An 18,378-nucleotide genomic window follows, 5' to 3' on the forward strand; every position below is an offset into this window, starting at 1 on the left:
ATGGCAGTTGACTTTTTAACCAGACAGTTTAGTGGAATCTTTGAAAGTGACAGATTGCCTGAGGAGTGGAGAAGAAGTGTACTGGTACGGATTTTTTTAAGAATAAGGGGGATGTTAAGAAGGGAGGTGATGATTAGTGAGCAGCAGTACAGTTTTATGCCAGGCAAGAACACCACAGAGGCCATGTTTGCTCTAAAGGTGTTGATGGAGAAGTAAAGAAAAGGCCAGAAGGAGTTGAAACTGCATCTTTGTGGACCTGGAGAAAGCATATGACAGGGTACCTCAAGAGGAGTTGTGGTATTTTATGTGGAAGTCAGGGGTGGCAGAGAAGTATATAAGAGTGATAGTGGTGAGGTCTGCTGTAGGAGTGACAGATGCATTCAACGTGGAGGTGGGATTACATCAGGGATCAGCTCTGAGCCCTTTCTTATTTGCAATGGTGATGGACAGGTTGACAGATGAGATTAGACAGGAGTCCTATGATGTTTGCTGATGACACTGTGATCTGTAATGAGATTAGGAAGCAGACTGAGGAGACCCTAGAGAGGTGGATATATGCTCTAGAGAGGAGAGGAATGAAGGTCAGTAGGAACAAGACAGAATACATGTGTGTAAATGACAGGGAGGCGAGTGGATTTGTGAGGATGCAGTGAGTAGAGTTGGCGAAGGTGGAGGAGTTTAAATACTTGGGATCAACAGCACAGAGTACCGGGGATTGTGGAAGACAGGTGAAAAAGAGAGTGCAGGCAGGGTGGAATGGGTGGAGAAGAGTTTCAGGAGTAATTTATGGCAGACGGTTATCAGCAAGAGTGAAAGGGAAGGTCTACAGGACGGTAGTGAGACCAGCTTTGTTATAAGGGGTAGAGATGACGGCACTGACCAAAAAACAGGAGACAGAGCTGGAGGTGGCAGAGTTAAAAATGCCAAGATTTGCACAGGGTGTGACAAGGATGGATAGGATTAGAAATTAGTACATTAGAGGGTGAGCTCAGGTTGGAAGGTTTGGAAACAAAGTCAGAGAGGCGAGATTGCATTGGTTTGGACATGTGCAGAGGAGAGACGCTGGGTATATTGGGAAAAGGATGCTAAAGATAGGCCTTCCTCTTTTCCTCTTGCCTGGCAGCACTAAGAGAGGGTTTACGGATGTGGTGAGAGGACATGCAGGTGATGGGTGTAACAGAGCAAGATATGGAAAAAGATGATCCGCTGTGGCGACCCCTAACGGGGGCAGCCGAAAAAAAGAATAAGAAGGTAACCAAATTCAGTAACAAAAAATGGCACACACAGCAACACTTAATTGTGTAACAAGTACAGATTTTTTTTTATATAAACAGGAGGGCAACTTTATGTTGTTTATTCTCTTTAAAAAAGAAAGAATGGGCAGTGAGCCACTATTACAAAATCATTTTGTTTCGTTTTTAGTTTGAGCAAACAATTTTCCTAGGATAAAGTAAACCCAATTACATGAATGTCACACAAGTATTTAAAAATACACTCACACATACAAAAACATTCATTAATACTATACAGTACTCAATACATATTGCCAAATTTCCCCATGTGGACAAATAAAGTTCCATCTACATAAAATGCTACCAATTTAAACAAGTGGTATGTGCATTAGAATAGGATCCACATTCAGTCTTGGTCAGTTTAATGAATTTTCATGTATGTTGCTACATAATATTTTGTTCTTCACAACAGCTGTAAAACAGGGTTCTTAAAAAGGGGTCCTCCAATGGAGCTAAACAATTAACTTTAGTGCCTACTAGAGTTTGCTGCGAGTTACCCTTGTGTAACAGCCTAATCTGTTGGAATAGAATCCGAGACAATTGAAAAATGTATGTAAAGCAGTTCAATTTAAAAATTCAGTAACTTAGTAGTTGAGAAATGTTATCAGTTAGAAGGGAAAACTGTAAAGATGCATGTTTGTAAAGCATACTGAAGCATAACATCATATGTCCACTAAACATCATACTGTATATAATAGACAAATATGGACATCCTACCTTATCACAAAATAATGTGTGTCAGCATCATTTTGAATCAAATGAATTTTTCATTCCAAGTCACTACATTTTTCATTTGTCCAAAAAGGTGTCAGGCAAAAAGGGTATCCTTAGATTGACTATACAGAGTCAGTTTTCAGTAGTTTTTTCAGAAGACATTTTGTATCCAGCCTCCTCAAACAATTGCCTATCGTTATTTGAAGCCATGTATATGGACTCAATTTATATTAGTGTAACTTAATCAGGGATACAGAAATGTTTGTCATAAGAATTAAGAAATTATGACAAACTAAGAAAAACTTCATAAAAATTTGAGTAGTCTTCAATAAAAAGGATTTAAATAGAGTCCATGCACAAAATTCCTAAAAAATGGTGTTTCCTGCACTAGCCAGTGCACTTTCTGTAACTGAACCACTCATTAGATTCTTTACATTTATCACAGGCAATGAAATCTTGCTAAAATGCAAAAAAAATGCATAGACTGACCACAACACTGTACCAAAAATAAATCAATTAAAAATGTAAAACAAATAATTTCTCTAAAAGTGTTAAAAGAACATTTAATAGTTAATTTCAATAAAATTTTACAGAAAAAGCTTTATAATTGAAAAATTCCTAGTACAGATTTACAAAGAATTAAAGCACTATATATTTTATTTTTTTTTACAATAAAAAGGTACATCCAAAAATATCAAACTCTTCTTGTTAAGGCTCTAAAAAATAAAGCTGCTACAGTGAAAAACACTTTGTAAAGGCTGCAATAGTTCAAAAGCATTACATAATTATTAACACATTGAAGTTAAACAGTCTTTAATGGAGTACAGCTGCACACTCAATGCACTGTCTCTTAAAGGAATACGGTCTTCAAACTAAATATTTACACAAACTGCAAAAGTTCAAACATGTGAGCAGAATACCTGTCTTATTCCAAGAAGGAAAGCCATTTTTGAATTGGTGTGCTTTCAGGGCCCAGAACAGAGTTATCCAGACAGCACACCTCTCAAGCCAATAGTCCATCTGTGTGCTGGTAGCTTCTATAGAAATGGCGAGACCACTTCATTTAAACTCAAGGGTTCTGTGCCAAAGAATGCAAGTAAACAGACTCGGACACGCACTGTTAAATCCCCAGAAGCTCCCAGTGCACCCTTCCTGCTGACACTCTAAAGCACTGTGTCCTCCTGTAATGACATCAGCACATGCATCTCTGTACACAGCTAGGTGGTGTTTGATATTTCAGGAGTTTAAAGACCGCTGAGAGAACAGTCTGCATGTATAATTAAAGTGAAATACAATGCTAAGAAAAACACTTAACATAACATCACAAGGTGAATTAAGGCCACTGATGACAAAGGACTTAAATATGCTAAACAAATTCCACCAAAAAAATAAAAAATTTGAAGAAAATGACAAAGCAACATTAAGAGCTGCCTTAAATAGGAATAATTGCACTCTTATTAAGTTTAAACTATTGCACACTTATGGGGCAGAAAAAAAAATCATTAAAATAGACTAGTGTTCATAATCAAACTTCTGGAAAACAAAAACAAATGCCACTTAAACCAACACTAACAAATTCTAACTATAACACCACTGCCACATCAATATCATTATACTTTCATTTACACCATTTAAAAAAAAAAAAAAAAAAAAAAAAAACAAAAAAAAAAAAACACATCACAACTCTTTGGAGCAATTTTAGTGACATCATGTTTGTCAACAAGTCACTTTGTCAGGTATATTACTTTTGCTGCTATACAATTTATCACCAAGACCTGAATTTCATTTGGAAGAGAATCGACTCCTTCCCAAATGTTTCAAAGGGTTTGGTTTTGATGGGTCTGTATTGAAGGAGTGACACTTCATAGGAGTGACATAACAAAGGAGTGACAAATTATGATTAAAATTTTATTAAATAATTTGTTATCTTACTTCAACAGAGAGCAGGAACACAACTGAAAGTACACTCGTCAAAACATTGTTGTCGCCTCACCTACCACTTGGATGGTTGTCACTCTTTTGAAATTTATATCTGTGGTTTCACTCCTTTGTTATGTCACTCCTTTGAACAGGACCGGGTTTTGATTGATTGATCTAAAAAATGTGCATATACTAAATTTATTCAGTAACTGAAAATTAGTACTAAAATTAAAAAAATCTGAAATTATTACTGTATATTGGTACCGGTTATACTTCCTTAGAAGGCTGGCATCCTTCAACATCTGCAATAAGATGCTGCAGATGTTCTATCAGACGGTTGTGGCGAGCGCCCTCTTCTACACGGTGGTGTGCTGGGGAGGCAGCATTAAGAAGAAGGATGCCTCACGCCTGGACAAATGGCTGAGGAAGGCAGGCTCTATTGTTGGCATGGAGCTGGACAGTTTAACATCAGTGGCAGAGCGACGGGCACTGAGCAGGCTCCTATCAATTATGGAGAATGCACTGCATCCACTAAACAGTGTCATCTCCAGACAGAAGAGCAGCTTCAGCGACAGATTGCAGTCACTGTCCTGCTCCATTGACAGATTGAGAAGATTGTTCCTCCCCCAAACTATGCGACTCTTCAATTCCACCATGGGGGGGTAAACATTAACATTATAAAAAGTTATTGTCTGTATTTACCTGCATTGTTATCAATCTTTAATTTAATATCTTCTTTTTTTTTTTGTATAAGTATGCTGCTGCTGGAGAATGAATTTCCCCTTGGGATTAATAAAGTATCTATCTATCTATCTATCTATCACATGAATGCAAATGTCCTGAAGAACAAAAATTCTGCATATTTTGTTTAGATCTGCTTATCTTACAATACACTTAAAACATTTTTTTCAGAAATCTAATGACCGGTTTGTGTAATTTTGGTTTGGATTAAAATATGGAGCACACAACAGCTGAACAAAAAAACTGAATGAAAAGTACTTTTAAAAGACAAGTCAAATACATTAAAACACCCGATGCTTTAAATTCCAGATCTCTCCTCCTTTCTACACACTTATCCCGACTTTAAGGCTACCTTTGGGAAATCAAACTTGTCAACTGATTACAGATTATTTCAGAGGTCCTGTAAAGCAACCTTTGCACTGTTGTTTTGAAGGAGTCTCACATACGTGACTGTTTCTGCTTATGTCTTTGGACTAATTCTGAATTAGCCATTAAACTGGATAGACAAATTAAGACCATTTCCCATTGCCTCAATTACTTTCAGATATTTAAATATGCTTGAATGAATCATGTATTTTTAGTTTTGTACTAATTCCATATTGGGATAAGAATGGCAATAAATGAAAGCTTTTTATTCTATAAAAGAGCAAAATGAGCTTCCCACACAATTTTAAACATGCCAGGTTTTTAAACAATAAAAGCCAGATTAAACTAATGCAGTAACACTATACACAACACAGAAGTAATAACTGCAAAACCTGAACTCAGTCATTCTAGAAAATTAAAGGTTCACTCAAACTAAACCGATTTATTCAACACAGTAGCTGATGTAAACTGGGAAAACAACAGGCATTTAGTTAAAACTTTGTTGACTTAAATGTGTTTCTAAACTAGAATCGAATCATTAAGATTGCACAATGTTTATAAACACATTTCCTTACAATAACCATTGCACATGGTGCAATTTATAGTTCTAAACAAGCAAGACCCCCCATTTATGGAGGGCTGAACTGCAGTTCTCAACCCAATTAACCCCACCATCCACTTTTATTGTAAATCATGAATTTATGGTTATTTACAATACAGTGTATAACTATATATTGTGTGTGCACATTTGCGATTGCCTTTAGGAGGCCTGCGTAAAGTCCCTTTCATTCACTAAACACCTGTCATTCAATTCCTTACAAAAGGTAATGAATGACATATCAAAGGAATAATCATCAGGGAAACACAAATCAGGTACAAGTTACATGTAGATGTATTCTACACAACTCTCTTGCATTGTGCAGATATGAAGTCTGGGTAATTGTAACATGTATTATATTCGAAGGGATCTGAAACTATTAACCAGATGGCAGGTATGAGAGATGCAAAAGCTGCCACACTGCACTCAGTAATTAACATTTAATATCCTTTCAGATGTATTGCAATATTACATCATATACATTGAGTACTAGTTGCTTTTAAAGGATACTTCTCCATTTTCTATGCTACTTTCTTTGTACCAGACACATTGTACTCCTCTCTCTTAGCAGCTGGTTTGTGACATAACCAGTGACAAATGCAAACCTGTCTACAGAGCACAAAATTATTAAATATTTTCATTAAGACAATCTACAGGCTGGAAAGGAACAAGGTTATTACCAGTGCAAAACGAAAGGATTGCTCTGGGACAGAATAAGTATGATGTCACTACTGAAAGTGCAGGATTTAAAAATGGGGAATTTGGGGACACTATTTCAGAACGTATAAACTATTTACAATCTATTGAAATGCATTTATTATTACAAATATTAATGACAAACTTTACATATACTAATAGTGTTGAGCAGAATTTGTTTTGAGATTTATATTTATCAAATTACAAATGAAAGACCAAAAATACCACTCAAGACATTTTAAGTAAAATGAACAAAAGCAAGGTGAAGTAAGCCAGAAAGTGCATGTCGTAAAATGTATTTTTTCGTTGTCAAATACCTAATATCATATTTCATATAAAGATAGCACAGTGAGAAGGATAAAAACTGAATGAACTAGAATGAATGTCTCCACTCCTGGTATTAAACTCTATTTAAAAATTCTGCAATATAATGCCAAGGATTGTCACACATGTCGCACCACCTCATAACAGCTGCAACGCTACATTTAGCTAGACAGGAGGGGTAAAATTCTTACAAAATGTCAGTGGTTTGAAAAGTAAGGATAGAATGCTGAAGCATTATCTGACGGCATAAAAATTGTGCCATTGAGACTTTTTGGTTTGTGCTATCAAATAAGATTGATTATTCTAGGAATATTCTGCTACTTAAAATATTGCTTTTTTTCCTGTCCTCCCTAACAATCCAACCTTAACTGACTCGTCTTTAGAGATTTAAAAAAATGGCACGATATATCAGTAGAAAATTAGAGTCCTAGTGTATCTATTTTAGGCAAGTGCAAGCATTATTTATTCATTATTATTATTGTAATTTTAATTTGTTTTTGTTTGCTTATAAATATTTTTTAAATTTTGCAAAGCAATTTGAGCTACATCCCATTTATGAAAATGTTATAGAAATAAATGATGTTGTTTATGACAGCTTGCATGTGTCATTATTGACACAGAGTACAGTAAAATTCTTATTTACCTGTGCTAATCAACATGAACTCTCATCTTCCTTACTTGAAAAACAACATACAATATTTGTATGAAGTGAATGTATTCTGTGCGGAGATCGCTGCCTGCGCCTCCTCTTAGTGCAATACGAAGTCAGTTTAAGATGCGCGTAGCGATTAACAACTGGGTCGGGGAACACTTAACACAAAACATTTAATGTGCTACATTAACTTATGACAGGGTTTGAGAAAATCTATTAAACATTGATTTTAGGATGAAGTTTAGTTTACAACATTCTACTTTAATGACAAAAACAGATTTTAGAATTTCTGCTGTGGAATTTTAACCTCATTTTAAGGATTATTGGATTAAATTTTAACCTCCACTTTCCATTTTTAATTTTATAATTATTTATTTATTTAAATAGAATAACTGAATGCATTGTACTTTTTGATTTTGTATTGTTTTTAATAAAAGCATTTTTTAAAAACCCGCACCTTACTGTATGTGAGGGTCCACATTTGCCTCGCTTATCTTGGTTCATGACTATTGACGGTTCGGGTTCAAGAGGGTCCCAAATGAAACAGGGAGCATGGTGCCAACAAGGACTGTCACACAGCGACATAACTTTTTGCCAGTATTTTTTTTTTTTTTTTTTAAAACAAACATTTTTTTCATGGACACCAACATTCTACATGGGCACAACCAGTTACTTCTAATTTTCTTGGGCATTGCCATTTTATGTAGGTGGTCTCTATGCCAGCCATGTAAAACTGGGCTTGAAAGTGAAAAATAATCTTCACCACTTATTTCACAAGGCAACAGAAATTCAAGTGGATGTACAGGCCTCACAGAAACACTGACTCTTACTAGCACTTCATTTAGAAACACAGCTCACTAATCTTACTCAGCTAAACTGGCAAAACATCCATTTAAGCTTTAAACTTCCCCAGTACTAATGTCCACCAGTTAACCTGGATATTTAACACACCCGTAGGTATGTGGAATAAGTGAAGTATAACATTTGAGAGATTTACTCTTAAAAGATTTAATCTGCAACAAGTAAGAAATAAAAAAAAGACCAGTGTTTTGTTCCCCACCTTCATAGGGTTACATATTCAAACAAATTGCTAAAATAAGCAAATGCCACACCATATTATTATACACATTACCCCCAAAGGAAGGACTATAGGAATCAGAGTTTTGAATCAGCAGAGCTGTTCAACAGTCAATCAAGTCCATCAAATACAACCAGCCTGTGTTAGATGTTTCTGACTCTGCACCACCTTGTCAAAGAATTTTCATCCACATTGTGGGCATTTTCCAGCATGTGGCAAGCTGATTTAGACATGCAAGTATGAATTTCACTGTACTCTGCACATGTGACAATAATGACACTATAAACATATAATGGGATATACAGCTATCTGTGGCATGTAATCCAGATCCAGTTTGATTGTGCAAACGCGTCTAATGATAGCAATGCAGCACACAATGGCATTTAAGTATCAATGATGAACAAAACGTTTTCAACCAGGATAAGCTCTGGTCCATGCAGCCCAGAATTAGATTATAAGTAGTCCACTCAGGATTTGGCCATAGTCTTCTGTACAGTTTTATCAGTTTTTCCATAATGAACAGGTTATAGTAGTGAAAAAGGAATGACAAACCTCACCCTGTATTGGAATATTTTCGTAGAGCTTCATCTCTGATTTTAGATGTATTTGGAGTGGGTGGCAGTTTTATTAAGGAATTAGTACCAATGCCTCACAGACCCAGGGACAACTCCTGACTCAGCCATTGTTTGCGTAAAATTTGCACATTCACCCCGAGTCCTAGTGGATTTTCATAGTCCCCGCCCCAAGTTGCATTTAATCCTAAAAGGGAGATGTTAGGCTAACTAGTACTGTACAGTGTGGGAATGTAACTCACAGTAGCCTAGTGCCTCAAGTATTGGAAATTCATGGTCTGTGCCTGGTGCTGAATGGCCTCAGTAGCTATGATGTGCTAAAACAGAAGAGTATAAAGCTCTACAGTTAGGATTGACAATTACAAAATTTTTTCCCTTTCTTTTCAAATATTAATTTAAAATCTTTTTCCTCTTTTTACATTAAAACACATAAAAAAAAAAACTTAAAACTGAACAATGTAACTCGGGAGACTGAATCTAATTAAAAGATGTGTTTAATTCACCTTGACTGAACAGCTGCAATGCAGCCTAAAATAAAGACAAAACAGCCCAGTATCTTATGTCCCATTGGAGGTGCAGCAAAAATGACACTTTAGGACAAAGAATTAATACACAGGCTAAATAAATCATGCAGTAATGAGACAATTATTGCGTGTAGTAAAAAATAGTTCTTCAAACTCTGAAACATTCCAAAGACACTACATTAAGCAAGAAAAAACAAATGTACTAAATGTGTGCTAAATATTAAAGAACTGACAGCAGTTGTTTAAAATTAGAACTGTGTGATTGAAAAATGGTTAAGTTGTACATTGTTACTATGGACAATGATTTTTGAACACTGCAACTAGAAAACTAAACCACTAATAATGTAAAAAATGAAATGTTAACAATATTTGCCTCACCCAGATTAAGCTCACTTGGGAATCAAAGGAAAAGGAGTACAGTGATCCCTCGCTATATCGCGCTTCGCGGCTTCACTCCATCGCGGATTTTATATGTAAGCATATTTAAATATATATCGCGGATTTTTCGCTGCTTCGCGGGTTTCTGCGGACAATAGGCCTTTTAATTTCTGGTACATGCTTCCTCAGTTGGTTTGCCCTGTTGATTTCATACAAGGGACGCTATTGGCAGATGGCTGAGAAGCTATCCAGCTTACTTTTTCTCTCTCTCTCTCTCTTGCGCTGACGTAGGGGGGTGTGAGCAGGGGGGCTGTGTGCAGCTGCTTCCTGAAGGACATGCTGCACGGAGCTTCGCATACTTAAAAGCTCAAAGGGCACGTATTGATTTTTTTTATCTGTCTCTCTCTCTCTCTCTTCCTGCTCCTGACAGAGGGGGTGTGAGCTGCCGCCTTCAACAGCTTTGTACCGGCGGTGCTTCGCATACTTAAAAGCCAAAAAGCCCTATTGATTTTTTTTTTTGACTGCTTGCTTTGCACTCCTTTGAAAAGGAAGATATGTTTGCATTCTTTTAATTGTGAGACAGAACTGTCATCTCTGTCTTGTCATGGAGCACAGTTTAAACTTTTGAAAAAGAGACAAATGTTTGTTTGCAGTGTTTGAATAACGTTCCTGTCTCTCTACAACCTCCTTTGTTTCTGCGCAAATCTGTGACCCAAGCATGACATTCTAAAAATAACCATATAAACATATGGTTTCTACTTCGCGGATTTTCCTATTTCGCGGGTGGCTCTGGAACGCAACCCCCGCGATGGAGGAGGGATTACTGTATTGAGAAGAAAGCTTGCTGAAATAAAAAAATACTGGTAAACGTATTTGTTTATATTTTCTAGAATGAAATGTATATACCAAAAATCACAGAATTGTTAATTACTGTATACCATTATATGGACCCAACCAAGAATCTACCGAAGGTTCCCGAAGCCATAAAAATTCTACCCTCACTGAAAAACCGAGTTTAATCATTTTCTTTGTGGAAGCAGAAAACACTGATATTTAAAATTTAACAGTGTGAAAGAATGATTACTGTCAAACTACAGCAGTTTGCACAATAGCTTAGATGATTGCAGTTTTGTGGTTCGAGTTCAACTGTATCCTTTTTTGTCTTAATCTTGTTTCTTATGCAAAAGCACAATTATCAGTGCAACATAAATGATACTTATTTTACTATATCATTTTCATCACAGAAAGAAAATATTAACATTCATGTCATTTAGAGTTTATTTCTATCTGTTTGTCACATATTTGCATCTCCCTTGGCCATCTTTTTTATTCTATATTTTAAACAGATCACATTACAAATGTTAGTTAAGAAATCAGAATTGCGATCCTCTCTAACTATATTGTATTGCTTTTTATTAGATCATGTCTGACATGCTCCTACACAATTATTTAGCTTGGAGTTTAAAAGTAATCTCTTCAGTTCATAAGTATGTCTTTAGTATCCTACAAATCTTTCTACTATATGTGCTACCATGTTAACAGTGATATTCACTCCATGAGAAAAACGACACAGATTGTATTTATATATGAAGTATTTAAAAGTGTACCATAGATCAGTCAATTGAACTAATAATTTAGATGACAAAAATTCTGGGTTCTAAATGCCTGTTCCTGTATGAGGTACATATAACTAGTAATGAGACCATTGTTGTGTCAGTTCACAATAAGTTAACATTTTTCACTACAGATACACTGATTAACATGGTATATTTAGTGGCATACACAGCACAAACAAAATAAACATTTTTATTTGGAGTACTGATGCTGGGAGAGAAAAAAAATTTACTCCATTGATGTCAGACTAAAGAGTAAAGGGATGATCAAACGACATTAAACATCTTGATGCTGCTCTCCTCCTAGACATCTTCCATCAACACCTATGTATTTATTTGCTAGACTGTGATTTATCAATGTAGCACCTGAAATACTATATAATGCTAAGCTTCAAAATTTTCTTCTAGTCCGTTTACGTTACACTAATCTGTTAATACCGATTGTTAAACATTTCTTTGGGTAATAATGGCCTGCTCACTGATCATCACAATACATTTAGTACATTTACTCTTTTTGTGAAATGTGTGCAAACTTAGAATATTCTAACTACTAGTAGGAACATTAGGGGCTACACATTATACAAGAAGGTGTTGTTTGAAAAGAGAATGGTGTAACATGGTGGACTATTTACACATTACTTCATTTTTTCCCCTGAACAAAATTCATGCATTCAACCTTCTATGCCAAGAGGAGCACACACACAAAAATGCAGGTATAATGTAGCTAGTTATATCAATGTTTATAATAATTATTTTGATATAACTTGAAATTCTAAAAGACATTAAACACGGGGCAGCATGATGAGGAGTTGTTAGCTCTGTTGCCTCAAGGACTCCGTGTTTAAACCTTTCCCCCTGTTCTTGTCTGTGTAGAGATTCCCTCCATATCCATGTGGGTTTTCCTTATACCTCCCAAACAAATGCAGGTTCCAGTGTGAATTAGTTTGGGTAGGATAATGAACTGGTGCCAAATGTAGGTGGGACTGACTTTTGGACTTGGGGGCTTAAGAATGTGTATATATTAAAAAAATATCTATATTTTTTTCTATATATAATCTACTGATCAAGTCTTTTGCAGTGAAAAATCGGCCAATTTAGATTGAGGAAAAAGTGATGCTCGATAGCCCACCAATCTATATATTAGGTAAGAACTTTTACAGTTTCTCTTTAGTTTTGAATTTACATGCTGGACATGAGATACATAGATCCATAATCTTTAAAATATCACGCATTGTTACTTTTAACTAATCTATGCTTATGGTTCCTCTTAAACTCAATAAAAAGCCAAGGATGTTGTTTTAAAGATTAATTGGTACCATTTCTTTTAATGTCTCTTTATGTCACATTCACTGAGCTATATAAAGTCTTATATGGGGGTTTAGCAAGATAACTGCCACTTATCAAAGAAAGTTTATGTAAGAGTGACAGCTTTCAGGTAAGCACCTCGAAGCAATAGCACAAACAGTTTAGCAGACCAAGAAAGGGACAACACCACTGTGATTCTTTGGGCTGAATTTGTGTCTACAATTCATTGCTATCATCTGCTTCAATAATATCTATTATTTTAAAGTTATTTGACCACATGATTAAAAACCTATAAGTAAAAGGTATATTTATATTTAAGCAGTGTTTAATTGTCAATACCAAGTAACTGAATGTGTGTGTGTGTACATATAGTATTAGAGAAATTGTTTTAAGATCATCATGGATAAATGTTTGTACATATTTTACTAGTATGTATTTTAAGGAAATTTTATTTTAGTATTTTTGTGGTCTCTGAGCAAAAAGCCTACAGAACTTAATTTTGTTAATAAAAAGTGAACAGTTAACATCTGTGGTCAATAGTTTAATTATAAGAAAAAATACACTTTAATATAAGAAAAAGGCCTCTTATGTGACTGGTTATGCAGGAGTTTAGTGCAAAAAGTTGGGGGGTGGGGAATAGTTTCAAAATTGGGCAATCAAGTAACAAAATCAGTATCCGCCTTAAAAACCTTGATTGGCGCATCCGTACTCTTGGCCCAAAGTTTCTCAGCTTTATCCATATCAGCAATAAAAACATATTCCACTTCTGTATCTTCAACCCCTTCCTACCCTTCTTAAGCTTGTTTTCACACTGATCCTCCTCCTCTCCACCAGGTAAGCCCATATCCTCAGTCCACTCCCAACTAAAGACTCTCCTAGACTGAGGGTCACAGGCTCTCCTAAGGCCTAATTCAGGAGTACTTCCAGTATCAAACAGACATCTCCAATAAGCACTCCCAGTAAGAACAGGAATACCTGGATCTACCAGGCAGCTCTGTGAAAAGTCAGAAACCACATTAACTTGAGTACACTTTCAGTTAGGTCAAATTATACATACTAGTAATTAGGTACAAAACAAATATTTCTATCAACTTTTGAGCTATTTCCACTATCCTGAAGTGGTACTTTTTATATAAACAAGTTAATTGATTTTATTAAAATCAAATACTAATCCATACAAGTAAGTCAAGTATAACAAAACTAGGTTCAAAACAAATCAACCCCCACCCATGAGAGAGAGCTAGGCCAACAGAGTAACCCTTTAAACTAGTAAAAATAAGTAAATAGATAAATTAATAAATGAATAAAAATAAATAGAATAAACAAAGAGGGGAGAGAATCCGCATCCTCAATTTAAATGCTTATTCTAAAATGTTATTGATTAGATCTTGCCAGGTTTTGAAAATGTTTTGTACAGATCCTCTAAATGAGAATTTTTTCAGATAACAGAACATCAGTTACCCACTGACTTAAAAAAAAAAAAAAAAAAAAAAAAGGCGAGTTAGGATTCTTCCAGTTGAGCAAGATAAGTCTACGTGCCAATAGTGAAGTAAAGGCGATTACAGTTTGTTTGTCCTTCTCCACTTTAAGCCCATATGGAAATACACCATACACATCTGTTAGTGTATTAGGAGGGATTGTGACACCAAGACTGTCTGAAAGGCATTTAAATATTTTGGTCCAAAATGATGTTAATTTGGTGCACGCCCGAAACATATGGCCCAATGAGGCTAGAACTTGATTGCAACGTTTGCAGGTTGGATCTTGCACTGGAAACATTCTGGACAATTTTAAACGAGTCAAATGTGCTTGATAGATAATTTTGTGCATATGGAGCTCAAGTGAATTCTGTGCATTGCTACCTTCCACTCCTTTTCTGAGATACTGAGTGAGAGATCCTTTTCCCACTGTACTCTGGGACCTTTGAAAGGGTGGGTCTTTAAAATGTTTTTTACATATTACAAAGATGCTGTCTGAGTCCTCAAGACTGATCAATATTTGTTCCGGAATAGAGGTAGGCGGGAGGTGAGGAAAATTGGGCAGGTTTTGTTTAACAAAGTTTCTAATTTGGAGGTAGTGAAAAATGTGTTGCTGGAAGTTATTTTTGGAGTGCAATTGTTCGCAGGATGCAAAGACATTGTCTATGTACTGATCTCCAAGTGATTTCATCCCAAATGTTTTCCAGACATTAAAAACTGGGTCGCCCTTTGAATATGTGGATGTTTTGAATTCCAAATAAATTAGGTTATGGTTGAATCTAATTTCTTAATAAATGATGTATGTATACTAGAATGTTTTGAAATAGAAAAAAAAGTTTAGGAAGGATAGTCATCTTGACAATGTTAATTCTTCTATAAAGTTAGATGGAGGTAGGCTATCTATACAAGCTTTGCTTAATTTTTTCCATGCAGACAGCAAAAATGTTGATAAACAGCTTTGTTTACCCCTAGATATTTAAACTGATCTGCGATGATGAAAGGGAAGGTGTCCAGTCTAATATTGTGCTTGAGAATTTATCTCATGAGCATTTCGACAGTGAACCGCCAGTGGCTCAATGGCGACTGCAAAAAGCAGTGGTGACAAGGGGCAAAGTGGTACTTTTTTTATTCCTGCAGCTGCAGAGTCCAATTTATTTCCATTTATTTAGAGTCCAAATATCCATCCCCATATCTGAATATACAAGAAAGTCTAGGGGAGACCACTCCCAATTTTTTTTTTTTTTTATATAAATATAGGCACTCTTTGGGGGAGTGTTCTGAACCCTTTGTCAGGCAGATTTTCAACATTTCATCCAGAACACGTTCTAAAGGACATTCTGGATGGGGCACCCAAATCAGTGCAGTGGCTCCTGACACCCTGTTTTTGCATACTGAATTGTGTATAAACATAATGCTGGGCATTATACCGGTTCATATCAAAAACCGTTTTTTATTTTTGTTATGATACGGATTTTTCTTATACCACAACACCGGTTTAAATAGCCTATTTTCACTGCTGCACCGCTAAACATGAATGCAATGGAGTACATGCGTTAGTGGAGGTATTCAACGGTGAAAATGGACAGAGAACTTTCTGAAACTGAAGCTGTAGCAGATGATAAAGTTGAACAGGATGACACAGAAGAACTTTTGCCGAAAAAAGGAGCTGTGTCTGTTGTCTGTAGATAGTTTGGTTTTCAAAGGTTGGATGTGGACCATTATGTTCAAATGTGTGAATGCTGTTTCTATACTGTTGGTATACAAGTTGTACTTGTTTCATTTTTTTCAATACTGTGTAATGTACCTGGGTACTGTGTAATAGTATGACAACATATTGAATTTATTCTTGACATTTCCACTTTAATCTCAACGCTTATGACGAGAATAAAGTCGACATGTTCACTTTATTCTCGTAATTTGTCATTAAAGTAGAACATCGTCAACTAAATTTCATCTTAAAATGAATATTTACTTAGTAGATTTTCTCAAACCCCGTCATAAGTTAATGTAGCACATTAAACGCTTTGTGTTAAGTGTTCCCCGACCCAGTTGTGCTTCTTAAACCGACTTCCTCTTGCACTAAGAGGAGGCGCAGGCAGCAATTACCTCACATAATACATTAGTTTCATGATATTCCTGCTCCCTGAACATTTAGAATGCCAAGATAAATACTTGATAACATTTTCATGATGAAATGCATTAAAGCATGTATTAATCATGTGGGGGCACAGTGGCGTGGAGGGTGCACTGCTGTGTTGCCGCAAGGGTGTCCCTGGGGTTTCCTACCTTGAATTTGCATGTATTTCTGGTGGGTTTACTCGTGTGCTTCAGTTTTTTTCAAAGTCATGTAGGATGTGGGGTTTTGTTATGCTATATTGACCCTGCTAGTGTATGTATTGCTCACATTCACCCTTGCAATTTGCTGGCGCCCCATTCAGGATTTGCTCCTGCCTCGCACACAATGCTTGCTGGGATGGGCACAACCCTGAATAGATCACATAATTAAAAATGTATATCAAATATTTTTTAAAGTTCTGAACACTCCGTGGTCTAAGTTTATAACTAGTTTTAATTTCACAAAGACGTTTATCATGTTTGGCTATGTGGAAAAAGAAAAAGGATAGGAACTGGGGGTTTGGTACGTCAGACAGACAGCACACATGCAATAAAGAAAGCCTGCTCAGAAGAACATCCATTGAATTCTGAGTTAGTGTCTCCGACCACCAGATCACAAACCCAATATTTACACAATATTTAACTTAAACCTGTGCGATACCCATTCATACATCTAGTTTTATAGAGCATTGTCACACCTGCCATAAAGTTCTCTACACTGAACGTACACCTGGGGACCCCATACTGCGAGGGAGCAGCATTACCGTGCATGTTTAATACCTACTTTAATGCATTTCATGATGAAAATTTATCTTAGCATTCTACATTTTCAGAGAGCAGGATTATCATGAAGGGAATGTATTCTGTGCGGCGATCGCTGCCGGCAACCTCCTCTTAGTGCAAGAGGAAATCAGTTTAAGAAGCAAGTAGTGATTAACAACTTGGCCAGAGAACACTTAACATAAAGCATTTATGGTCCATATGGCAAGGTATGCCATATCAGTGCAGTTTGCCTTAATGATGGTTCAGTTGGTAAAGAGGTCATCACCAAGTTGCACTTGTTTTATTTTAATTTGGTGAATACTGTGTAATGCACCTGGGCTTTGAAGTCTTGGAAGTAATAGTATTATTACTGGAAGTTGCACTATTATTTATTGTATTATTATCTATTAGTTTAAATATTACGTATGCAGTTTAATGATGATAAAGTTGTTTAAAAAGTCATTTTAACGTGTCAGTGGACAGAGATTGTTAACATTAACAAAGTGTAGTTGGTTTACAAAACATGTTCAGTGCAATACAGCTTTTGACAAGCAGCTCTGGATATTTTACTAAGTCTAAATGCCTCTTTGGATGGTTGAAAATATGTTGTCAAAATTTTAGTTTAAAGTTGTTTGCAAACTTTGTTCAATAAAAAGGCTCTATTTTTTGACTGCATCTGTCATGCAATGGGATTCCTTTTCTTCATTACTGCCATCCCCTTGAAAACTATCACTTTATAGGGCCATGCAAATCTGTATTAAATACTTGTGTGCATATTAAAATTTTTTTTGTACAATGTACAATTCTCATGACTGTGGAATAGTTTATTCTTAGCCAGTAACTGCAGTGGAAAATGTGGTTAACATCCACTCATTCATGAGGAAAAAAAACACTGTCCAATACCGTGAAACCGGTATAATTTTGAAAAACACCGTGATATGGAATTTTGGTCATACTGTCCAGCACTATATACACATATTAGTGAATTATTCCAGTAAAAAGTCATGTTGGGTAAGACACAGAACAGAAACAACAAATCATTAATGGGATTCATCAGGCTACGCACATAACCAAACCTGGGCAGGGGACCAGTGGGGGTGGGGGAGATATTAATTCTCCAGAAAGCACTCTGACAAGGGCAGACATGCCAATCACTTATCACCAGGGGTTTTGGTTGAAAACAGAACAAACCTGAGAAAAATCTACTTAAACAGTGGGAGAACATGTAAAATAACAATGCAGAAAGTGAC

The 18,378-nt window shown here is 36.0% G+C and overlaps 2 protein-coding genes across 3 annotated transcripts in view; one reads left to right on the top strand and one right to left on the bottom strand.

The window, feature by feature from the left end:
- Positions 1–18,378, top strand: part of LOC114647247 (cytosolic purine 5'-nucleotidase) — a 1,192,165-nt gene that overhangs the window by 755,717 nt on the left and 418,070 nt on the right. The window lies entirely within an intron of this gene.
- The window catches only part of LOC114647253 (WW domain binding protein 1-like), a 49,031-nt gene that overhangs the window by 26,577 nt on the left and 4,076 nt on the right, over positions 1–18,378 (bottom strand). The window contains exon 1 of one of the 2 annotated variants that reach the window (XM_051922185.1): positions 2,927–3,026. The exons of the other annotated variant lie outside the window; for it this stretch is intronic. Within the exon in view, the coding sequence (XP_051778145.1) occupies positions 2,927–2,953 (27 nt within the window). The 5' untranslated portion in view covers positions 2,954–3,026. Of the gene's footprint in view, positions 1–2,926; positions 3,027–18,378 lie in introns of those variants that run through there. 2 annotated transcript variants of the gene reach the window in all.

Source organism: Erpetoichthys calabaricus, chromosome 2, assembly GCF_900747795.2.
Source record: "Erpetoichthys calabaricus chromosome 2, fErpCal1.3, whole genome shotgun sequence".
NCBI classification, from domain to species: domain Eukaryota; kingdom Metazoa; phylum Chordata; class Cladistia; order Polypteriformes; family Polypteridae; genus Erpetoichthys; species Erpetoichthys calabaricus.